Source organism: Nerophis ophidion, linkage group LG02, assembly GCF_033978795.1.
Source record: "Nerophis ophidion isolate RoL-2023_Sa linkage group LG02, RoL_Noph_v1.0, whole genome shotgun sequence".
Taxonomy (NCBI): Eukaryota; Metazoa; Chordata; class Actinopteri; order Syngnathiformes; family Syngnathidae; genus Nerophis; species Nerophis ophidion.
In genome coordinates, this window is record NC_084612.1 from 27,099,660 (window position 1) to 27,125,987 (window position 26,328).

The following is a 26,328-nucleotide window of genomic DNA, read 5'->3' on the forward strand; positions in this document are numbered from 1 at the left end:
GAGCTTTGCCTTCCGGCTCAGCTCCTTCTTCACCACAACGGATCGGTACAACGTCCGCATTACTGAAGACGCCGCACCGATCCGCCTGTCGATCTCACGATCCACTCTTCCCTCACTCGTGAACAAGACTCCTAGGTACTTGAACTCCTCCACTTGGGGCAGGGTCTCCTCCCCAACCCAGAGATGGCACTCCACCCTTTTCCGGGCGAGAACCATGGACTCGGACTTGGAGGTGCTGATTCTCATTCCGGTCGCTTCACACTCGGCTGCGAACCGATCCAGCGAGACCTGAAGATCCCGGTCAGATGAAGCCATCAGGACCACATCATCTGCAAAAAGCAGAGACCTAATCCTGCGGTTACCAAACCGGAACCCCTCAACGCCTTGACTGCGCCTAGAAATTTTGTCCATAAAAGTTATGAACAGAATCGGTGACAAAGGACAGCCTTGGCGGAGTCCAACCTTCACTGGAAATGTGTTCGACTTACTGCCGGCAATGCGAACCAAGCTCTGGCACTGATCGTACAGGGAACGGACCGCCACAATAAGACAGTCCGATACCCCATACTCTCTGAGCACTCCCCACAGGACTTCCCGAGGGACACGGTCGAATGCCTTCTCCAAGTCCACAAAGCACATGTAGACTGGTTGGGCAAACTCCCATGCACCCTCAAGAACCCTGCCGAGAGTATAGAGCTGGTCCACAGTTCCACGACCAGGACGAAAACCACACTGTTCCTCCTGAATCCGAGGTTCGACTATCCGGCGTAGCCTCCTCTCCAGTACACCTGAATAAACCTTACCGGGAAGGCTGAGGAGTGTGATCCCACGATAGTTCGAACACACCCTCCGGTCCCCCTTCTTAAAGAGAGGAACCACCACCCCGGTCTGCCAATCCAGAGGTACCGCCCCCGATGTCCACGCGATGCTGCAAAGTCTTGTCAACCAAGACAGCCCCACAGCATCCAGAGCCTTAAGGAACTCCGGGCGGATCTCGTCCACCCCTGGGGCCTTGCCACCGAGGAGCTTTTTAACTACCTCAGCGACCTCAGCCCCAGAAATAGGAGAGTCCACCACAGATTCCCCAGGCACTGCTTCCTCATAGGAAGACGTGTTGGTGGGATTGAGGAGGTCTTCGAAGTATTCCTTCCACCTATCCACAACATCCGCAGTCGAGGTCAGCAGAACACCATCCGCACCATACACAGTGTTGATAGTGCACTGCTTCCCCTTCCTGAGGCGGCGGACGGTGGTCCAGAATCGCTTCGAAGCCGTCCGGAAGTCGTTTTCCATGGCTTCCCCGAACTCTTCCCATGTCCGAGTTTTTGCCTCCGCGACCGCTGAAGCTGCACACCGCTTGGCCTGTCGGTACCTGTCCACTGCCTCCGGATTCCTATGAGCCAAAAGGACCCAATAGGACTCCTTCTTCAGCTTGACGGCATCCCTCACCGCTGGTGTCCACCAAGGGGTTTTAGGATTGCCGCCCCGACAGGCACCAACTACCTTGCGGCCACAGCTCCGATCTGCCGCCTCGACAATAGAGGTGCGGAACATGGTCCACTCGGACTCAATGTCCAGCACCTCCCTCGTGACATGTTCAAAGTTCTTCCGGAGGTGGGAATTGAAACTTTGTCTGACAGGAGACTCTGCCAGACGTTCCCAGCAGACCCTCACAATGCGTTTGGGCCTCCCAGGTCTGTCCGGCATCCTCCCCCACCATCGCAGCCAACTCACCACCAGGTGGTGATCGGTAGAAAGCTCCGCCCCTCTCTTCACCTGAGTGTCCAAAACATGAGGCTGCAAATCCGATGACACAACTACAAAGTCGATCATGGAACTGCGGCCTAGGGTGTCCTGGTGCCAAGTGCACATATGGACACCCTTATGTTTGAACATGGTGTTTGTTATCGACAAACTGTGACGAGCACAAAAGTCCAATAACAAAACACCACTCGGGTTTAGATCCGGGCGGCCATTCTTCCCAATCACGCCTCTCCAGGTTTCACTGTCGTTGCCAACGTGTGCGTTGAAGTCTCCCAGTAGGACAAGGGAATCACCCGGGGGAGCACTTTCCAGTATTCCCTCGAGTGTTCCCAAAAAGGGTGGGTACTCTGAACTGCTGTTTGGTGCATAAGCACAAACAACAGTCAGGACCCGTCCCCCCACCCGAAGGCGGAGGGAGGCTACCCTTTCGTCCACCGGGTTGAACTCCAACGTACAGGCTTTGAGCCGGGGGGAAACAAGAATTGCCACCCCAGCCCGTCGCCTCTCACTGCCGGCAATGCCAGAGTGGAAGAGGGTCCAATCCCTCTCGAGAGAAACACATTATCAAATAAAACATACATTTAATGAAAAAAAAGTATCACAATCATTTCACATGAATAAACAATTGCGATAACATTTTGCAATGGGGGGACATCAAAATAAAATTCTGCTTAGGGCCCCAATTTAGCCCCCGTTGGTCTTATAGTCGGGTCACTATGTAAGTTTAACACACAAATGATGTTAACGAAAATGTCCACTTCAAAACCGTCTTTTGAAATATTTGTTCTTGACACTGCTGCGGCCAAAACCAAAAACAAAAAAAAATGAAACTTTCAGTTATGATGTCAAATAGACATCATGTTAATTAGGTTATAGCGTTTTTTCTACAAATGGTAAACTAAAAATGCTTAAACCTTTCAAAAATCCATACATCCATTTTACCGCTTATTCCCTTTTGGGTCGCAGGGGGCGCTGGAGACTATCTCAGCTACAATCGGGCGGAAGGCGAGGTACACCTTGGACAAGTCGCCACCTCATCACAGGGCCAAGACAGATAGACAGACAACATTCACACTCACATTCACACACTAGGGCCAACTTAGTGTTGCCAATCAACCTATCCCCAGGTGCATGTCTACTTAATATATGTGCAATTGTTAATGCTGGAAACATGTCTGTTTGCTTGTCTGTAAAAATTAAGGGGTGTCCAAACTACAGCCCGGGCCGCACTTGGCCCGCCAGTGTTTTTAATTTGGCCTGCGAGACGTCATAAGTTGAATAAGGAATCCGGACTGCGGGCTGTTAACAAATAATTTTCATACTGTATATCTGATGGATCGAACTACTACAAATTTACCATTATTTTTTAAGTTTTGGTGCATATGACAGGTCAATGACCATGCATTGTGTTTTGGAGTGATTGTAGCACAGCATCGACTTATATGACAAAATCCAGAGGTGGGAAGAGTAGCCAGAAATTGTACTCAAGTAAGAGTACTGTTACTTTAGAGATGTATTACTGAACTAAAAGTAAGGAGTAGTCACCCAAATATTTACTTGAGTAAAAGTAAAAAGTATGTTATGAAAAAACTACTCAAGTGCTGGTTAAGTGATGAGTAACCTGTTCGTTTAAGGATGACGACAACAAGTAATGCACAAAAACATAAAAATAGCAATGAACAAATTCAGAGCCAGGCCAGGATTATCTCTTAAGCAACTAAAACAATAATATATATTAAATAATATATATTTGGTTTTACACTGTGTTGAAAAAAAATTTGAAAATGAATTTTACCTTTGCAACCTCATTATACTATTGGCTAAGTTTTATATTCATAAATGTAAGTTTCTCAATACTAGACCTGTTTTTTGTGCCTTTAAAAAAGATTTAGAACTCTACATTAAAACACTCTACCTCAAACAACCAAAAAGCTGTGAAAACGATGATGCTGTGTTCCAAATGTAAGTTATTTACTGAGATTGAGTGAGCCTATGGCTTTGCACTTTGTTTATTTTATATACAGTATATATATTTTTTGCATTATATTTTAGTTACTTTGAATGTACAACACCCTGGCGCTGTTTTGTACGTTTTTTATACTGTTTTGTACTGTTTTTGAACTTACTTAGATTTTTATTTTCAATTGTTTGTAAATGCTGAAATTTATAAATAAAGGTTCATAAAAAAAAAAGAGCAGGTAATCATGTGACCGCCTGGCTCTGTTTGACTGGTGAAACTGAGTCAAACGTCACCGGTGACTGCATTTGATTGATAAAACGGAGTCAAACATCACCGGTGACTGCATTTGATTGGTGAAACGCAGGCATGTGATAGATCCTACGTTGAAGGTCTGTCTGACAAAAAAAACAAAGCGTGCATTAACAGCTTGATAAAAATCTGTAACGAGTAGCGAGCTGAATGTAGATAAATGGAGCGGTGTAAAACTAGCGTTTCTTCTCTATAAATATACTCAAGTAAAAGTAAAAGTATGTTGCATTAAATCTACTCTTAGAAGTACAATTCATCCCAAAAGTTACTCAAGTAGATGTAACGGAGTAAATGTAGCGGTTACTACCCACCTCTTACCAAATCATAACAACCTTTCCTACTCATGGTGCAAAAAAAAAAAATGCAACCAACACAAAACGTCAACACACATGGTTAAACATAACACAACCTGCTCACCAAACTTTGTGGATATTATAAAAAAAATGTCCAAGCACCATAACAATTTTAATTTACACTCATTTAAATCCATCGTAATGAATGATGGGAAAGATCAATCAATCAATCAATGTTTACTTATATAGCCCTAAATCACTAGTGTCTCAAAGGGCTGCACAAACCACAACACAAACCAATACGACATACTAAGTAGGCCCACATAAGGGCAAGGAAAACTCACACCCATCATGAAAAACACTTAACCATGTTTGATGCATTTTAGCTGCTTGATATTTTTGAATGAATACACAACTTTAAGGAGGTCGCCACCGAAGTAAACAAGATAGGAGTCACACTTTCACATACTTTTTAAGTCCAATTATATTAATTACTGATTATATATTCATTTTGTTAATATGTACACAAATACATAATTGTAAGATTTATATATATATATATGTACATACATATATATATATATATATGTACATATATATATATATATATATATATATATATATACATATATATGTATATGTATAATATATGTGTGTGTGTGTTTGTATATATATATATATATATATATATATATATAGAGAGAGAGAGAGAGAGAGAGAGAGAGAGAGAGAGAGAGAGAGAGAGAGAGAGAGAGAGAGAGAGAGAGAGAGAGAGAGAGAGCGAGAGAGAGAGAGAGATTCTTCCACCCCCATGCTTCACAGTAGGTGTGGTGTTCTTGGGTTGCAACTCGGTATTCTTCTTCCTCCAAACACGACGAGTTGAGTTTATACCAAAAAGTTCTATTCTGGTTTCATCTGACCACATGACATTCTCCTAAAATCCTCTGATGTATCATCCATGTATCCATTTTGGTATAAACTCAACTCGTCGTGTTTGGAGCAAGAAGAATACTGAGTTGCATCCAAGAACACCAAACCTACTGTGAAGCATGGGGGTGTGAATATCATGCTTTGGGGCTGTTTTTCTGCTAAGGGGACAGGACGATTGATCCGTGTTAAGAAAAGAATGAATGGGGCCATGTATTGTGAGATTTTGAGCCAAAACCTCCTTCCATCAGTGAGAACTTTGAATAGTTGACCAAATACTTATTTTCCACCATAATTTACAAATAAATTCTTTAAAATTCTACAATGTGAATACTGGATTTTTTTTCACATTCTATCTTTCACAGTTGAAGTGTACCTATGATGTAAATTACAGACCTCTGTCATCATTTTTAGTGGGAGAACTTGCACAATCGGTGGCTGACTAAATACTTTTTTGCCCCACTGTATATATATTATTGTTACTTTACATGCAGGGCAAATTATTTTAGCCCAAAGGGGCCCACAAGTCAAAAACTTTGGATACCCCTGTATAGAGAGAGATTATGGCAAACTCGGTTTTAGAATTGGTGTCCTGTAGTTAGGTTAGGGGCTTTTGACCAGTCAGAGAGAGTTTGGTTAGACGATCTAAAAAAAGATTGGTCAAAAGCACCTCGCGTGATTTGTCGTCATGGTGGACACCAAACTCTGAAATGGAGTTGGCCCTACGCTCTCTATACACGGTTATGTCACAGCGTGCACATAGTCGCCATGTAATGGCCTGGTATGCACATTACTTTGTTTTCAGGTGTTTTGGCATTGCCCTCTTTCTATGTTTAAACTAAAACTCTTTCCTATGAATCCATTAGAAGGAGGAGGTTGTGAGATCAATACAGAGGTCTTTAATGACTGAGATTATTTAAAGGCACAAATTCCTTGAGTTTTCTCAACACTGAGCCTTGGTAGCCTGCAGTTAGGCGTGAAGCGGGTTGAGTAAAATGTTCTAGTCCGTCTGCTCTCCCTCTGCTCCCTGTGGAGTGAGAACAAAGGCAAAAGGTGCTTCTTAATCAAAGTGTTGGATTAAGAGACAGGGAAAAAAAACACATCAAGGCGATGTTATACCTCATGGCCGTTGCGTGGGTTACAAAAACAAGCCGCTTCAAGTGAACGACTCCTGACCCTGAGATGCTGGAGAAAATCGGATGACTAAACACACCCCAGCTTTGCGCGTTTACACCACCACTTCCAGGTACATGATTAGCCTGCAGAGCGCTCACATCGGCTCATATTTTATTAACACACCTGCTGCAGCTGAATCATCTGATCTCTTATAGCCGAGATGTCCCGCTAGTCCGTCCACATGATGCATATTTGATGGCGATGAGAGCCCCCTTCCTGTTACTCACTTCCGTCTGCATTAACATATTTATTGTGGCCACTTTGTACAGCACGGAGGGCGACAGTGAAGGCAGCACGGGGTGAGTTGAGGGGATGGAGGCTGCACTCCTACATGCAACCATCTTGGTTTGTGTCTCACATGCAAGCCAAGGCAGATACTGCCATCATGTGGTTCTAGAGTGGAGCTTTTTTTTCACTATTATGGACAAAATTACTCTGCTCTAAATCCATCCATCCATACATCCACTTTCTACCGCTTGTCCCTTGCCGGGGTGCTGGAGCCTATCATTATTATTATTAAACATGTGTTTGTTTTTCAGAAACATGTAAAGAATAAATACTTAATCTTGCTTAAAATGTCCTCTTTATTTTTATTCGGCCTGCAGGAAATCCCAAGTTAAAATCAATTTAAAAACTTTTTTTTTTATGATTTTTTTTTTTTAATCTTGTCACTCTCGGGGTTTCCTAGCCAGCCCGGCCCCCCGCCGAATTTTTTTAACCCAATGCGGACCTTGAGTCAAAAAGTTTGGGGATCCCTGCTCTATACATTACAGCCATCTAACGTTTTGGAATGGCAACTGCATAAAAGCCCACTGTATAATACCAAACAGTACTTGCCATTGACATTAAGAAGTGTAAGAAAACAAGATAAAAACTGGACGGATTCAATATAAAGAGGCCAGAAGCTGATTTCAAACAAGCATTTAACCTGTCATTATTCCTTGAATAGGAATATAATTATGTCAAGTTTTCTTTTACTTCAGAGTGTGAAATACAGATCAGTATGTACACATATGGTTATCATCAGTGGGTAATACAAATCATAATAATACATCATTATGATTATCATGAGTACATCCCCTGGGAGTTATGTCTCACCCGGTTTAAAAACTAGTGACACCTCGGTTTCTAACTTTAATTAAGGGTCCTTGAATGCACTGCAGATATTGCAATGAGATGCAAAAGTGAAACATGTATGCCGCCGCAAATAAGAAGTATTATATTTCCATATTTCGTCTGTCACCTCATTCCGAAATGCCTTTGGGGGTGTGTTAATGCTTCAAGGTGAGCTTTGATGACGTATGTGTTGAGCGAAGTGTTCCAAAATAGGTTTATCCAGGCAGAACGAAGCATTTATGAAATCTTATTTTTTAACTTACACATTTGAATAGAAGGAAACAAATATCTAAACTTTACAATACCCTAAGGCAGTGGTTCTTAACCTGGGTTCAATCGAACCCTAGGGTTCGGTGAGTCGGCCTCAGGGGTTCGACGGAGCCTCCGCCACGGAAGTATAGACACATCCGAATTATCGTGTAAATAAAAACTTCTCCCTGTCGGCGTATTATGGACACCCCCAAACAATGATACATCTAATTTTCCATCTGATTTGCAGGTTTTTGATTGATTTATTGATTGAAACTTTTACTAGCAGATTGCAAAGGAAGAGAATACATTATATGAAACAGTACAGTTTACACAGTACAGTACATATACAGTACAATTGACCACTAAATGGTAACACCTGAATAGGTTTTTCAACTTGTTTAAGTCGGGGTCCATGTTAATTAATTCATGGTAATGTGTGTAAGGTGTGTAATTTGTTGTGATATCATGCACTGTGTTGGTTTTGTTCTGTGAACAAGGTGATGTTCATACACGGCTCATTTTGTGCACCAATTAAAAAAAACATGAGTTTTTTCTTCAATTTGAAATAAAAAACATTTAATTTTTCACTAAAGAAGGGTTCGGTGAAGGGGCATATGAAACTAGTGGGGTTCGGTGACCTCCAACAAGGTTAAGAACCACTGCCCTAGGGACTCCCCTGTGTTTGGGCCCCTGGTACATCCTCACTTACCCCATGCTGCAATTAGGTAAGTAACTTTTCTCAGTACTTCTCTGCATATCAAAATGGTTTTAATGGTGCAAGTAGGGGCCCTGCAGGAGGCTTGGTATGTGTTCTTTTTTTTAAATGAGATTTATTAAGCTCCAGATGTTTCCAGTTATGAAGATGTGCAACTTAGATTTAGGGGGGTGAGACCTGCCCCCCCGTCAGCGTGGTGCTGTTTTACTACCTGTCACCCCCTCCACCCCATCAATTCTCATAGGTGGCCTCTTATAAGCTGACACACACTTAAGAGTGATGTAGATCACATTTATAGACGTACAAAACATAGAACATACAAAAGGAATGTGTATAAAAGAAAGCCACATAAAGTATGTACAAAGTTATTAGGTGTGCATTGTGTGTATTTACAGTCTGTTCATTTCCTCAATCCGGTTTAGCACGTTTTGTGGAAGAAAACAAAAGAGTGCTATGTAAAATCATTCCTGGGCTGGGAGTGGAAATGACCCAAAAAGAGTGCATCTTGTGTGCATCAGCTGTGCTCTCCGCCTATGCACATTTGGCAAGGCACCATGACCCCTGACCTGGCTCCCAGCCTTCTCTTTGGCTGGCACCGTCCTCTTTGTCCTCTTCTCAGATGGCCGGCTGCAGCTTGGTCAAGTTCCTTTGGTGCATGCTGTGGTGGCGCACCAACTCGTCGGAGCGGGCAAACTTCTTCTGACAGTTGGGCCAGCGGCAGGTGAACGGCTTCTCACCTGAACAGGAAGAGGAGGGGAAACATTCCAAATGAGGGTGTCGTTTTACAAAAATCTTAATGATTTCCATGTTGTGAATCGCCAGGGAGGAATGCAGTGGAAAAAAATAAAAAGGTATACGCACTTGTTTTACCTGTATGAGTCCGAATGTGAGTCTTAAGGTGGTCTGACCGTGCAAACTTTCGCTGACACGTCTCGCACTCGAACGGCTTCACTCCTGACAAAAACACACTGATTAATCACAAAGCAAATTTAATGCATTTAGCCGACCACGATATGTCCCCCTGTGTGGTTATTTTCCTAAACTTATTTCCCTAAAATGTCTACATAATTACAGTAAGTATTTATCCTTTCTATTAATTTCAAATAAAAGTTGTTTGTGTTCTTACATTTATATATTTTAAATAGCTTTTAAAACATTTTTATTTCAAGTTTTTTTTTTTTTTTACTTTATTACACGGTTTTACTAAATTATACGATATCTTGTCCCTTAACATTGCTCCTTTTTGCTTTTTCCAAGAAATAAACCTAAATAAAATATACAAATAATGGGAAAACTGTGTGGAAAAAACATTCTAGTTGCTACATACTCTTACATACATGTACATATACATATACATAAAATCATACTCATACTAATTGTACAGGATCATACTCAGTATTTCATAATTTAAGAGATTGAGTGCTCACCTATACTTATCAAATACTGTATATACACATTAACACACACATATATACATATACATATATACTGTATGTATATACATACTGTATATATGTATATACATACATATATTAATAAAAATAAAAATAAATACAAATATAAACACAACACTTTTGTTTTTGCTCCCATTTTTCATGAGTTGAATTCAAAGATCGAAATGTATTACTATATACACAATACCTATTCTCCTCAAATATTGTTCACAAATCTGTCTAAATGTGTGTTAGTGAGCATTTCTTCTTAGCCAAGATAATTTATTCCACCTCACAGGTGTGGCATATCAAGTATGCTGATTAAACAACATGATTATTGCACAGGTGTGCCTTAGGCTGCCCACAATAAAGGGACACTCTGAAATGTGTAGTTTTATCAAACAGCACAATGCCACAGATGTCACAAGTTTGGGGGGAGTCTGCAGTTGGCATGCTGACTGCAGGAATGTCCACCAGAGCTGTTGCCCGTGACTTGAATGTTCATTTCTCTACCATAAGCAGTCTTCAAAGGCGTTTCAGAGAATTTGACAGTACATCCAACCGGCCTCACAACCACAAAACACGTGTAACTGATTGTTTGAGACCAGCCACCCGGACAGATACTGCAACAATTGATTTGCATAACCAAATAATTTCTGCACAAACTGTGAGAAACTGTTTCAGGGAATCTCATCTGCATGCTTGTGGTCCTCATCGAGGTCTCGACCTGACTGCAGTTTGTTGTTGCAACTGACTTGAGTGGGCAAATGCTCACATTTAAGGGCGTCTGGCAAGTTGGAGAGGTGTTCTCTTCACAATACGACCCTAATAAAGCAAAACTGCACAAATCAGAGTGGCCTTTTATTGTGGGCAGCCTAAGGCACACCTGTGCAATAATCATGCTGTTTAATTAGCATCTTGATATGCCACACCAGTGTGGTGGGATGGATTAACTTGGCAAAGAAGAAATGCTCGCTAACACGGACTTATACAGATTTGTGAAGAATATTTGAGCGAAATAGGTATTTTGCGAATATAGTAAAAGTTTTAAATCTTTGAGTCCAACTCATGAAAAATTGGAGCAAAAATAAAAGTGTTGCGTTTATTTTTTTGTATGTATGTATATATATATATATATATATATATAACGAAATATATATATATATATATATATATATATATATATATATATATATATATATATATATATTATATATGTATATATATGTATATATATATATCTATATTTTACTTACATGCATACATATATACATAAACATACATATATTTTTTATAGATATATGCACACACATACACTTGTTTTGAATAGCAAAGGTAATCAAAACAAAAACTAAATAATATTACAGGACCAGTGCGAATATAGTAAAAGTTTTAAATCTTTGAGTCCAACTCATGAAAAATTGGAGCAAAAATAAAAGTGTTGCGTTTATTTTTTTTGTATGTATGTACATATATATATATATATATATATATATATATATATATATATATATATATATATATATATATATATATATATATATATACATATATATATATATATATATATATATATATATATATTTTACATACATGCATACATATATACATAAACATACATATATTTTTTATAGATATACACACACACATACACTTGTTTTAAATAGCAAAGGTAATATTACAAGACCAGTGCCATTAATAATGAAGTATAATTTATTTATTTTTAATTCTATTTTGAATTAAAATGTAGTTATCCTTAAAGACTTCAAAAAGTGTTTAAGTGAGAATTTTCTTTTGGTAGAATTGTTTAAATAAGACTATTTTCTTTTAGTAGATATGAGTAATTCATGTTATACTTAAACAAGACAATTTAATTAAATGTAATATTTTACTTGTTTATTTATCAATTGAAAATACCATTGTTGGCACTAAACACTTCAGGCAGATAAAAATTCTGCTGTTTGAGTGAATTTCAAACAAGAAATTTACTCTCAAGTAGTTGCGGTTTATAGTATCCATTTGTGTTAAATCTTATTCAAATAAATCATATCAAATATGTTATCATTATTACTGATATTAGAATTCATATGTATACATCCATCCATCCATTTCCTACCGCTTATTCCCTTTCGGGGTCGCGGGGGGCGCTGGCGCCTATCTCAGCTACAATCGGGCGGAATACAATATGTTTTAATTCAAATGTATTTAAAATATATTATTATTACTATTTTTGTTGTTATTGTTTTTATTATTATTATTATTATTATCATTATTATCATTATTATCATTATCATTAGGTTGTCCATTGATATACGAATATCCGTCCAATATTTGCAAAAAAATCAAGTATTGGATTTTAATATATAAAATGTATAAACTATGATACAAGCAGTCCTGCAGCGTGTTTTTTTATGCAACGCTGGACAGCTAGTTAACATCTGAATGTCCTCCAATAAGTCTGCAAAGCTAGTCTTGTTTGTATTTTTGTCATGTCATTCACAAAAGGAGCTAGGAGCTAGCAGCTACACAACAGCTAAGCACACAATAGCTACACAACAGCTAGACACACAATAGTACATTAGCTGTGTGTACATTATTGCCTTTAATTGAACAATACTGCAGTTTAAAACACCACATTTGTCAATTTAAACAAGTATCAAACACATATATTTGCATATCACTTACAGATACAAAGTCTTTAGGGCAGATTAGAAAGTATCCAGTAACAAATGTGTCCACATCATTCATTTTACTCCATCACGGGCACAAACAATTAATTATTGTGGCCATCATGTGTCGCTAAATACAATTAACACTAACATTTAAAGACACCATAAGTCCATTTCAGACTGTTAATAATAAAAAGGTTAGTGTTTATCCATTCCCATCTTTTTTTACTGTTTGACTAATTTGACTGGATCAACAAAATAACAAAAGTATGTACAGTATGATTTGTGCTGATATCAGACTGGCTCACTATCAGTATCAGCCAATACCCAAAGTTTAATATCGGTATCACATCGGAAATGATCTGGACCCACTAATTTTACTATTAATACTATAAGTACAGTAAGTCTACTGTGCAGTACTGTCAGTAACTTATGTACTAATTAAAGTACCAGTAGAGTGAAAAAACAAGTTGCCCCTATATTGATGCTATCATCGCATATATCTGATTTATGACACCAAAAGACCTCCAAAATTAGTGAGTAAATTGATATGATCAAAAAAGTGTCATTCTAACAAACATTCCCAAACCATTTTGAGCGTTAATGAGTAAGCCAGTCACGTGATCAGTGATGTGGCATTAGGAACCCGAGATCCCTTCCCTGTTAACAACAATGCTAATCATGCAGACTTTGTGAAAGCCAACGACAATTACTTTGGGAAAAATGATGATCCAGAACCTTATATTTTTTGGCTCGAAACACAAAGAGGATGAGCAATAAGTTTTATAAGCCGAGTGCTAAACGAATGCAGCTTTATTGTGACACTATAGCACCGTTGTTAACATACAAACTAACCTTAATCAACCATAATTGTTGGATTTATTATGTGTATTTGTTATGTGTATATGTATTTATGGCGGACTTGATTGGGAGTTTTAAGATGGGCGTGGCTACCACTGCCAGGTGACTACTTGGGTAGCTTTTAAAAAAGGTGTTATTTTTTGTTTGGAAAAATACAGCGTGTTTCGTCACCGGCATAACCCACTGGTAAGATCATTTTATGTCCGCTTTTTTTGGTTAGATCAACTGAACTATTGTTTAAAATTCATGTTTGCTCGCTTCCTTTCTTTTTTGTTTGTTGTGTGTTCGCTAAGTCCGCGGCGCTTGTTGTGCGGCTGGCTGGCTGTTTGACAGCCAGAGCAAACGCGCACTGTTTTAGCTTTTGAACGACATCGGCAAAATGATTAAGTTAAAGGGTACAACCACAGTAATGTGCGGATTGAAAACTGTTGTATTAGAGTGTTGTCACGTTGTGTGTGTCCGGCTGAATTTCAGTGATCGTAGGTTTATTCTTGGCTTGAGTTCGAAAATACCGGCACTTTACTTCCTGGTTCGGCTGATGGGATTTGTAGTTTTCTAATGCAGTTTGCTTAAATGTGTGGCTCCAACAGAGCGCCTGTGTTTTATGTTTTGTTTTAGTAAGCTTGTCCATGAATCATGGCAACATTATAAATGATTCTGATCACATTTAAAACATTATATGACATAAATTAATGATGATAATACAATCTAATGCTAAAATTAATAAGTTAGGATAAAATCACAGTGATTGATAATATGTATATCATGGTTCAGTTGATTAATTCATGTCTATTATTTACATTATGATGATTCAAAAATAAATACATTGTTTTGTTGTGTTTATGTTTACTTTTAGGTTATTACCTGCTGCTGCTATTACTGCTGCTGCTATTGCTACTGCTGCTATTGCTACTGCTGCTATTGCTACTACTGCTGCTGCTACTGCTACTGCTGCTGTTGCAGTACCAAATGAAACAAGCAAAAAAGTGCACAGCGAGTAATTCCTTTCATGCTGAGTGACGACCCCTATTCTGAGGGCCAATACGGAAATAACTGAACAATAATATAACTAACACTTTCTGTACAATTTCTACTCTTGCTGAAAAGCCAACCAACCAAGCTCACATGATTCCGTTTAGATGAAGATTCAAACGCAATTCTCACGAAAAGCTAAAAAAAAGTTGCTATTTTAGCTCACTGCTAAAATAGTGCTGCTAAAATAGTCAGTCTGCGTTGGCGCTTATGATAACAACATCACTCATATTTGGTCAATTTTCAGTTCCTGTCACGTAAATGGAGCATTATTAGCGGTTTCTAGATGTTTTCAGAGGGTATGATGAGCGCAATAGAGGACCCTCAATTGTTAGCTATTTATTTACTATTTTAAATGCATAAAAAAAGCCAAGCATATGTGTTCTTGTCTTACATAAGAATTGTGAATGATAAACAGCACATCTCTGTCCAATATGTGCATATTCCCTGTATGACTGATATGATAATATGGTTAAAGTGTAGAAGCGTTACAACACTGACATAGAATCTACGGAAATACCTGAAAATATTCGGAGTGGAATATTCAAAATGGCCGATTGAACTTGCAGTATTTTGTGATATTTAGACGGTATTTTCACATACTTTGCGAATTGTAAATACAATTGGATAGGGTTTAACGGCTACATCCATCCATCTTCTACCGCTTATTCCCTTTCGGGGTCGCGGGGGGCGCTGGCGCCTATCTCAGCTACAATCGGGCGGAAGGCGGGTTACACCCTGGACAAGTCGCCACCTCATCACAGGGCCAACACAGATAGACAGACAACATTCACACTCACATTCACACACTAGGGCCAATTTAGTGTTGCCAATCAACCTATCCCCAGGTGCATGTCTTTGGAGGTGGGAGGAAGCCGGAGTACCCGCAGGGAACCCACGCATTCACGGGGAGAACATGCAAACTCCACACAGAAAGATCCCGAGCCTGGATTTGAACCCAGGACTGCAGGACCTTCGTATTGTGAGGCAGACGCACTAACCCCTCTGCCACCGTGTGAAACACAATTAAGCATGTAAAGTCAACTTCATGTTCCACTCTGTTGGTACTTTGAAGCATATCCTGTTCATTTGGAGTATTAAAAGAGACTCGCTGCACTTATACATTCAACTATGCTCTTTGAGTAAAGTACAATTAAAGTATAGTTGCACAACTTAGTGGGTCAATTGCGTAACTACAGTTTGAACAAAACTTTTCCACAATCAAACACTTAAGAAAAAGAAAAGTGGAGATATTATTTTTGACGCATGTTGAAACACCAAACAGAAAAACTGGCGACAAGTAAGAAGTTATGTTAACCTGTATGTCTGCGCTGGTGCCGCTTCAGCTGGTCCGAGCGAGAGAATCCCCGACCGCAGTCTGTAAAATCGCACTGGTACGGTTTCTCTCCTGCAACATAAACCATGTACATTGTCAGCATTGTTTGCGTTCAGTTGCATTTTTGGGGGACGGCGTTGTGCGGTTGGGAGATCGGCTGTGCCAGCAACCTGAGGGTTCCTGTTTCACTCCCCACCTTCTATCATCCTAGTCATGTCCGTTGTGTCTTTAGGCAAGACACTTCACCATTGTTCCTGATGGGTCCTGGTTAGCGCCTTGCATGGCAGCTCCCGCCATCAGGGTGTGAATGTGTGTGTGAATGTGGAAATATTGTCAAAGCGCTTTGTTCCTTAAAAAAGGTAGAAAAGCGCAATACAAGTACAACCCAATAACCATTTTTATTCCATGCATATCTAACAGTCAAAAATATTAGAACACCTCATTTATGGCAATAAGTATGTCCAAACATTTCACTGGTACTTCCAAATATTATCACAATTTTTGTACTGATCATCCTCTGCTGTCAATCTTGTTGTTTTGTAAACACAGCTCCACAAATATTTGAACAGGTATTTTTTTTATGATTATGCCTTCACATTATAAAGTGTATTACTAATAAATCTAAATATGAAAAAAAAAAAAAATCATCATGCAATTAAAGTGTTGATTTTCAATTTCAATTTAAAAGGGAACTTTATGAGTGACAAAAAAAAGGTTTATATTTTTTGCTTTTTAACATGTAAAAATCGGCTAGCTCTAGGTGCCAAACAATGCAGTGAATGGGAGCAATCAATTCTTCCTCTGAATCACTTTAAAAATGCATTAAAAAAAAAGTCAACAATACTTCATTTACGTTCCGTAACCCATATAATAACCAAGCTGTAGCGACATTGTTATTCGTGAGAGCAAACACTGAGGAACTATTTTTGTAGCATACTAACACGTCGGCGTCCTACGGTATTAGCCGTAAAATCTAACCAAGGCAAGATATAAGCTGGCTTCTACGTCAGCACGGAACGCATTTGAGTTTGTAATGCATAACATGATGCAATACGACACCAATTTTTACGGACTGAAAAACATGAACAATCATATTACAGTATCTGTAAAGTATTAGCCCACATTTAATTTTTTTTTGTACACAGCTGAGATAGCTAGACATCATATGTACTGTAGTTGTAATAACACGCATGGCGTGCTGCGTGTATCATGATCAATATTAAAGTGACTCACTCAATGGACAGTTGTTGGTCTGGTGAAGCTAGCTTAGGACGTATACTGTTAATTTTGGGTAAGCAATCCATTTATGTCAAAATAACTTGGCGCCAACTTCCATATTTATAGCCTTGTCGCTTTCACCTCACTCTCCCCGCATCCATCTGCTACAACGTCTCACTCTTCCTTCATGCTGGCTTCTATAAGCAGTAATATATTTAGCTTCAAAAAGATGAGGTTGTGAATGCTCATTTGTCCAAAAATAGTCGTCTTCGTTGTCTATACAAAGTTTGCTGTGATTAGAACACACACTGGTGTTTGATTCCCGAAGGAGGAACACACTTAATTTGCCAGAAGTCAGACGTGCACTGCTATGGTAACAGAAATTAATGCGCGGAAGAAATTATTCCCCGAAATGATTAAAATGATCAAACAAGGTAAATAATGAACATATTACATATTGTTATGAATGATGTTTGAAGTTGTTTTAGAGGGCTTTGAAGGCTACAACGTTGACTCCCATTAGCCACATCTTTCCAAACGTTGTTTTATCATCTTTAAAATCATTTAAAAAAAGATGTGTATTCTTGTCTCTCATAATGATTGTAAACGATAGACAAAATTCCAAAAAAGTGGAGTTCCCTTTAAGCGCTTTGACAAAACAAAGTAATTCACTATTTAGCATTTAGGAATTAAAGCTACATGTCCAGGATTGCATACTTAAACACACACTAAACATAAAACCACCATTTTGACACTTGGATGAAATTAATCTGCAGTAAACAAAACCCATGGACATCATTGAACTATGACTATTAAACAAGATGATTATACAGTAGCGCCTCAATTTACAGGTTTACTGGGTCTGTGACGGTGCTCTTGACTTAAAACACTTGTATCTCAATTCAACAGCTCCCATTGAAATAAATTGAAATCAATTTAGTTTGTGCTTGCCCCTATAAAACAGCCCAATTAAACATGCAACGTGACTTTTAAAAAGAAAACTAACTTTTAGATTAAAAATATTGTATAAAAACAATAAAATAGAATGTACTATTAGCAACTATAGTAGTTTTATGAAGTAATGTAACAATAACGTACAGTGTTTTTCTGGAGATGGACATCAGCAGCTTTTCAACATTTTCTTGAACAAATGTCCGCCTTTTAGGTACTATTTTAACATTCTTGTCTGGCGTTAGACTCATTCTGCCTCGGTATGGTGCATGCACCGGATGTTTTGGGCGGATCTCACGGGGTAAACTGTGACATTACAAACATCCCTGCCAACTAATCGCAGGGATGTTTGTAATTTAATGATGTGCATACAACTTAAAGCAGTGGTTCTCAAACTTTTTTCACCAAGTACCACCTCAGAAACAATTGGCTCTTCAAGTACCACCATAATGACCAACATTTAAAAACAGTAGGCAAATGATTAATTTAACAAGTATGTTTCATATTTTGGCCACTGTAACATTACACCCAGTTTGAACAGTAACACTGTGTTTGAATAAAGGAAAATTAAACCCTGTCCTTTAATCGAGTGATGTTTCAGCGTACCACTTGCTGGAGCCCGTGTACACAGAGACAGCTCTTGTGTCAGCAATTATGTCAGTTGAATTACTGAAAAACAAATGGACATTGTCTACATAATGTACCTTTAGCTGTAATGTCTTAATGGTAAATTGCATATTTTTGTCAAACCTCTTTATTAAAGCTGAAACTCAAGACTTGATGTAATTATTTCAAATCTATTGTGGTTGTGTAACGATGTAAAGATATTCCCGAAGTAAAATTATTAAAAAACGGTCACTCTGTAAATAATTCTGGACCTTATTGTAACTAAATTTACAACAGATATAGCAAAGAATGTGGTTAAATTTATGGTACAACTCAAACGTTTGGACATATTTACTTACTTTTATAGATGAGGTGATATAAAACCTTTGTATCTATCAGTTACCAAATTTTCAGGACTATAAGACGCTACTTTTTTCCAACACTTTGAAGCCTTAGCACTATAAAAAAGTGTGGCGAATTTATGGATTCTATTTCACCAACGTCCATATTGAAGAGTTGTGTTATTGTTTGTGCTATGATGCCTTCTTTAGGACAAGTTCGCTCACTGAAGATACTGCAGGTTGAAAATGTACCTCCTGTTTCGTTCTTTGAACCGGAAGTTCAACCATTTTTAGTGTTTCTGCTTGAAATGATTGTAAAATAATCCCTGATGTTTTAGTTTTACAATGTAACTAAAAATATTCATACTTACTAAACCTCCAAAGAGGGGATAGGTTGATTGGCAACACTAAATTGGCCCTAGTGTGTGAATGTGAGTGTAAATGTTGCCTGTATATCTGTGTTGGCCCTGTGATGAGGTGGTGACTTGTCCAGGGTGTACACCGCCTCCCGCCTGACTGCAGTTATGATAGGCTCTAGCACTCTCTGTGAGACTGAAGGGAATAAGCAGTAGAAATTGGATGGATGGATAAACCACCCTATGTGTGATGTCTGTAGGAGTGTTTTCATGCATATTTGTATATAAATGATAAATGGGTTGTACTTGTACAGCGATTTTCTACCTTCAAGGTACTCAAAGCACTTTGACACTACTTCCGCATTTACCCATTCATACACTGATGGAGGGAGCTGCCATGCAAGGCGCTAACCAGCACCCATCAGGAGCAAGGGTGAAGTGTCTTGCTCAGGACACAACAAACGTTAGCATATACGCCGTCCCGTATATGCTAACATAATGTACTCAAACTAGTGTCAATAGCATTAGCGAATATGCAAACACGTTTACAAGTGTTACCGGTAACTTAAAATAACATTCTTTTTTAATTGTTTTAAGTTTTGTAAATTCACCAAAACATCACCGTGGAGTTATTAAGTCTGTTTCGTTGATTGGAGAGCTGGCTTCTGCAGCCAGTGGATTCATGACAATGAGTTCTGTTTTGTTTGATCAGGTGTTTTACTGCCGTGTTACAGGTGTTGGAAATAATCAAAGGTGTGTAAATGAATGGTAAATAAATGGTAAATGGGTTATACTTGTATAGCGCTTTTCTACCTTCAAGGTACTCAAAGCGCTTTGACACTATTTCCACATTCACACACACACATTCACACACTGATGGCGGAGAGCTGCCATGCAAAGCCCTAACCACCACCCATCAGGAGCAAGGGTGAAGTGTCTTGCTCAAGGACACAACGGTTATGACAAGGTCAGAAGAAGGTGGGGATCAAACCAGGAATCCTCAGGTTGCTGGCACAGCCATTCTCCCAGGGATCATACGCAACATGTAGCGCTCAAAATGTTATGGTCTGCACATGCTGCGTGAAAGAATATGACGCCCTAATTCTTCTTGTCTGCCTCTGCAATCATCAGCTGTTTGACCTCCAACTTGCAGCTGATGGTGACCTCGCCATGGTGGTTCTTGGCCCTGCAGATGTACACGCCGCCGTCAAAGCTAACCGGTTTGCGGATCTCCAGGGAGCATATACCCTGGACGCAGATCCGCCGGAATTTAGGGTCTTCTCCGATGATCATCTGGTTTTTGAGCCATTCGATCTTGGGCTTGGGGAACCCCCAGACGGAGCACAGCAACTTTGTGCTGTAGCCCACTGTGGTGGCCCGGTTGGCCAGAGGCGTGGTGAACTTGGGCGCCTCGGTGAAGTTGTGCTCCTTGTACTCGGGAGCCTGGTAGTCGATTCCTGTCTTGAGAATCGTCGCCTCGTCTTTGGTGACGGCGGACTCCTCGCTGATACCGCACTTGTTCTCGGAAAACACTCGGAACTTGTAGATGTTGCCCATGATGAGGTCAGAGATGAACATTCACCAAATTTTCTGTACCGATATGCTGTATATCTGCGGCTTATATATCCGATGCGGCTAATAAAAATATTATTTTCTTCTAAAATTTGGCAGGTGCGGCTGAAATACCAATTTGCACTACAAACCGTAAAATATGGTACATTTATTACTTTATATATAAACTCACCCGAGTGTTTGCGTCCGTGCAGCTGAAGATGTGACTGTTTGAAGTACTTCTTGTTGCAGCCAGGATGGGCGCACACAAAAGGACGCTTCTGGGCTTCGGCTTCTGATGACTTCACAGGAGGAGCCAGACTAGGAACTCGTCTGACATCCTTTTAGAAGAAGAAGAAGAGTATCTAGTTTGTTTACTTGTGCTGTTGTTTTCCGTCTGTCTCATCTTTGTGTGTGACTGACCTGAAGCCCCCTGAAGACGCCGTGTGTGTGAATGTGGTACTGGGCACTGAGTAGCATGGGCGGGGGCGCGGCTGTGTGTTCGCTTTCATAGCTGGGTGCATGGCCGCTGTACGGCAAAAACACAAATATATGTAGAATTTAAATAGGGAAAAAAAGTGACATTAGCAGAGACAAGATTATGAGATTCTTGAAAGTACATAAAAACAGCAGTGGTTCGTTAGTTCGTGGGAACCAACATCAGCCCTTAATGACAGGTGACGACCCACGCGATGAAATATTTCAAGACTGTACAAGTATTTCTTAATAATTTTGATGACTATAGTTTACAGCCAGTAAAAATGCAAACTCAACAGATCCACACATTAAAAAACAATTTGTTAAAAATGTGTATGCATATGGAGAGAAATTTGTATTTTTTTCAACCAAACAAAAAAAAAAGTGAAAAAATAAAATACAATTTCAAACAAAAACTTTGATTGCAGAACATTTTTGGGGTTAAAAATCTTTTTTTGGGCTACAAAACTTTCGTTTCAACTAATGACTCAATTTCAATCTTGTGGACCGGCAGAACAATATGGTAAAACCTTTTAATTTGTCATTCTCCGTTGATGGAGCCTTTATACATGTATGTACATACATGTAAATACGTATACACACACACACACACACACACACATATATATATATATATATATATATATATATATATATATATATATATATATATATATATATATATATATATATATATAATATATATATACATAAATATATATATATATATTTACACACACACAAACATATATATATATATATATATGCGTTTCGTATCGTATTGTTCTAAAAAATATTGTTCTTAACCACAAATATTATATTAAATAAAATTGTTGTTAAAACTAATTGTTACACCCCTAATACATACATAAAGTAGAGAGAAAAATGGATGGATTTGTATATACACTTATACTGTATATATACACACACACACGCACGCACGCACGCACACACACACACACAAACACACACGGTTTAAGTTAGAGCAGCTGTGCCAGCAACTTGAGGGTTTTAAGTTCGATTCCCGCTTACGCCATCCTCTTCTTTGGCGTTTTGTCCTCGGGCAAAACACTTTTTCCACCTGCTCCCAGGACCACCCACACTGGTTTAAATGTATCTTAAGATGTAGATGAAGCTCTATAAAAATATAATACGCTTCACTGATCTTTGGCAGGCTTTTTTACACTCGAAAATTAGGTCCTTGAAAACAGCAAAGATCTTCCATCACAAATGGGCATGCCATAAGTAAATTTAGGGCCATCACAAGTTTAAAAAAAGTCAAAAGATATATATTCATACTTTTTTGTAATATTTTGTAATACAGGAAGGCAACAATTCACCTTCCAGGTGATATGTGAATCATGTTCCATAAAACATGCGTTTTTAAATTAGTATTTATAATTTGAGCAACAAGCTCCCTTTAACACACGCACACACACTGAGTGCAAAGAGTAGCAGTTTATCCTAGTAGTACAAAGTTAGCGGTTTGTATTCGTTTCCAAAATGTTTGGTGACTATATGCTGAAAATATAAACAAATAAATAAATACATGATTCAAACAACACAGGAGTGTACAAAGTGCCGCCTGTGTTGCCAATAAAATGTATTGATAAAATAAGCGGCAACAAGTCAGAAATAGAGCAAAAGAAGAAGAAAAATATTGCCATACTAAAAACGAATATTACACCTCATTTATCGTCTCTAAATATATATATTCTAAAAAAATACATGCGTCATAGCCAATTATGCAAATTTTTAGATTACGTCATATTGACACCTCCTACCCACCCTCACCCCCACTAATCGATTGCCAAACATTAAAAAGACAGGAATAAACATGACCTTATGACCTTATTTAACTTAATGTGTGCGTAAAAAAACGCAAGTAGCACTTCTTAGTATGATGCAATGCACTGCAACTGTATTAATAAGCATATTTGATTCATGCCACTCTGTAAATCACAACTGAGCAGCCCTCATTAAAATGTGCAGGTGTTCCAAATATGTATATCACAAACATGGCTGACCTCACGGTGACCTATAAGTGAGACCTTGAAGAAGTGAGGAGCAGTCGTTATTTTTCAAAGACAAGCACAAGCTTGCACACTGAAACATTCAAACATTATTATCCTTATCTCAACTGTCTCATTTCCCTCGGCAGAAGGCCAGCAGCCATCTGGCTTCCTCTACTTCTTTTTTCCCATCTTTAAAACAGCAACACATTATTTGCTTTTTTTACCTCTTCATGGAAGATGCAAGCGAGTTCATCTGGTTCCACGTGACACACTCCAGCTGAGACGCCATTTGGTACAGGTTGTCACTAGACCACAGGCAGCACAGAAGTCACCAACACTGGACTGTGTTATTCAAGTAAACACTTGCAGTAAACATGGCTGGAAAGTTGCCCAAAACTTTGAAGGTGTGTGAAGTTTGTGCGCTTTTGCTTTGGCTTTTTGGAATGTTACGTCGAAATGCCGGAACAGCATCACGCAAGATGCCAGCACATTAAACACACTGTAAACATTTTACAGTTAAATACTGCAATCAGAATTTACTTTACCATAACAACAAATGACTGTAAAAAAATAAAAAAAATGAATTTAAAATATACATACATATATATATATATATATATTTTTTTTTTTATTCGATCACAACAACCAAAATAACTCTCTATCTCCATCCATTCAATTTTAACAAGGTGAATATAAAACAGAAAATAACATGGTGTGTCTGAAAAGTAACAGGAAGAAGCAAAAGCTTATAATGTCCTGTCGCATCACTCAAGACATAATAATCTGATTCTCAATCAACAACAGAATACATGACAACCTTATTGAACAACATTTATTTAGTATACATTATAATATATCATCCATCCATTCATCCATTTTTAACCGCTTGTCCCTTTTTGGAGACGCGGGGGGTGCTGGAGCTTATCTCAGCTACAATCGGGCGGACGCCGAGGTACACCCTGGACAAGTTGCCTCCTCATCACAGGGCCAACACAGATAGACAGACAACATTCACACTCACATTCACACACTAGGGCCAGTTTAGTGTTTGTAAAGGTGACTATTTGGCTGTTATTTCTTAATGTTGTAAAACATAATTAGAAAGTCATAAACAATTGTTTTATGCTCTAGCTATGAACATATTCCATCTATAATTAATACTTCCAATTTTAAGTATATGAATTTGCTACTGCTAGGCCTGGAACCAATTAATAGTGATAAGCAAGGGTTTACTTTATCAATTTTGGCGACGAGTGGTAGATTAGAAGTTTAAATAAAAAGGTAAAATAATAGGTTGATATGTCCAAGGGGAAATACAAGTGTTTGATATTCCTACAGCATTGAAGCCAATTAAAAACTGCTACACTGCTTTGATGTTAATTGAAAAAGTAAACAAAACACAATGCATCGGAAAAAATTATGAAAAATAAAATGTTCTATTGACAATATATTTTGGGGGAAACAGTTCAGCTAGAATGTAACCTTAAATAGTATGGTCGTTCTAGAAATATGGCCATAAATATGTCACGATGACGGCTTTCAATGGTATGCTATGGATGCGGCTGCGATGATGCAAAACTAACAATTTTAAGTTTATTCCCCAACCTGTTTTTTTTCCTCATTATTTTTTACTTGCAAAAAATTGTTTATTAACTTGCGAATCGTTGGGCGGGAGTAAAAAAAAATGTGTGTGTTTGTGAAGTTTTGGCACCATAAAAGAGAAGATTGAGTCTGTTTGGTTAAAAAAAAAACACAGGGTAATTACCAGTTGTGGCTGGAGGAAACCTCCTGATGTATGTATTTTTGCCTGTACTGTAGATAAATTGCCTCTGTTTTGAGGCTATTATCATATATATATATATAATATATATATATATATATATATATATATATATACATACATATATATATGTGTATATATATATATATATATGTATATATATATATATATATATATATGTGTATATATATATATATGTATATATATATATATATATATATATATATATATACACATATATATACATATATATATACATATATATATATATATGTGTGTATATATATATATATATATACATATATATATATATATATATATATATATATATATATATAAGTATGATCCAGAAACTTGTATTTCTGATCCTGAACATAAGGTGAATGAGTTACAAGTTTTAGAAGCTCTGCTTAACACATGGGTGTCAAACTCTGGAACGTGGGCCAAATCTGGCCCGCCGTGTAATTTAATTTGGCCCTTGAGGCAATATCAATTTAGCATTAGAGCTTACCCGCCAGTGTTATACAGCATCGGTGCCGCTGTAACACCACATTCACCGCTAATACTCATACTTGCCAACCCTCTTAATTTTCTCGGTAGACTCCCAAAGTTCAGTGCCCCTCCCGAAAATCTCCCGGGGCAACCATTCTCCCGAATTTCTACCGATTTCCACCTGGACAACTTTATTGAGGGCGTGCATTTAAGGCACTGCCTTTAGCGTTCTCTACAACCTGTCGTCACGTCCGCTTTTCCTCCATACTAACAGCGTGTCACATAATATTTGTTGCTTTTACACACACACACACACACGCACAAGTGAATTCAAGGCATACTTGGTCAACAGCCATACAGGTCACACTGAGGGTGGCCGTATAAACAACTTCAGCACTGTTACAAATATGCGCTGCACTGTGAACCCACACCAAACAAGAATGACAAACACTTTTTGGGTGAACATCCGCACTGTAACACAACAGAACAAATACCCAGAACCCCTTGCAGCACAAACTCTTCCGGGAAACTTCCAGCAAACTGACCAATAATTAACGTTTTATTCATGCATTTTCTCTTGCGACTTCAAGCCTTGAATGTTTGGTTCATTCATTATTGTTATTTTATTTTCAAATGTATTATTAGCCTGTGGAAAAAAATTGATATTTACCTCAGAAGATTGCAAATAGAAAAAAAGG

At 38.4% G+C, this 26,328-nt stretch overlaps 1 protein-coding gene and 1 long non-coding RNA gene across 4 annotated transcripts in view; both read right to left on the bottom strand.

Moving 5' to 3' along the window:
- Window positions 1–6,175: 6,175 nt before the first annotated feature.
- LOC133538764 (uncharacterized) lies at window positions 6,176–6,870 on the bottom strand. The gene is made up of 3 exons (XR_009803099.1): window positions 6,553–6,870; window positions 6,373–6,438; window positions 6,176–6,280 (listed from the first exon to the last, which is right to left on the bottom strand). It is a non-coding gene; the product is annotated as an uncharacterized LOC133538764 (long non-coding RNA).
- A 1,919-nt stretch (window positions 6,871–8,789) lies between these two features.
- wt1b (WT1 transcription factor b) overlaps window positions 8,790–26,328 on the bottom strand; it is a 27,562-nt gene continuing 10,023 nt past the window's right edge. Inside the window, exons 4-9 of one of the 3 annotated variants that reach the window (XM_061880492.1) lie at window positions 23,583–23,663; window positions 21,290–21,395; window positions 21,060–21,207; window positions 15,826–15,915; window positions 9,383–9,466; window positions 8,790–9,249 (exon numbers count right to left, since the gene is read on the bottom strand). In XM_061880492.1, coding sequence (XP_061736476.1) covers window positions 9,128–9,249; window positions 9,383–9,466; window positions 15,826–15,915; window positions 21,060–21,207; window positions 21,290–21,395; window positions 23,583–23,663 — 631 coding nt within the window. In that variant the 3' untranslated portion in view covers window positions 8,790–9,127. Of the gene's footprint in view, window positions 9,250–9,373; window positions 9,467–15,825; window positions 15,916–21,059; window positions 21,208–21,289; window positions 21,396–23,582; window positions 23,664–26,328 lie in introns of all 3 variants that reach the window. The other 2 variants (XM_061880484.1, XM_061880501.1) reach the window with 2 other exon arrangements.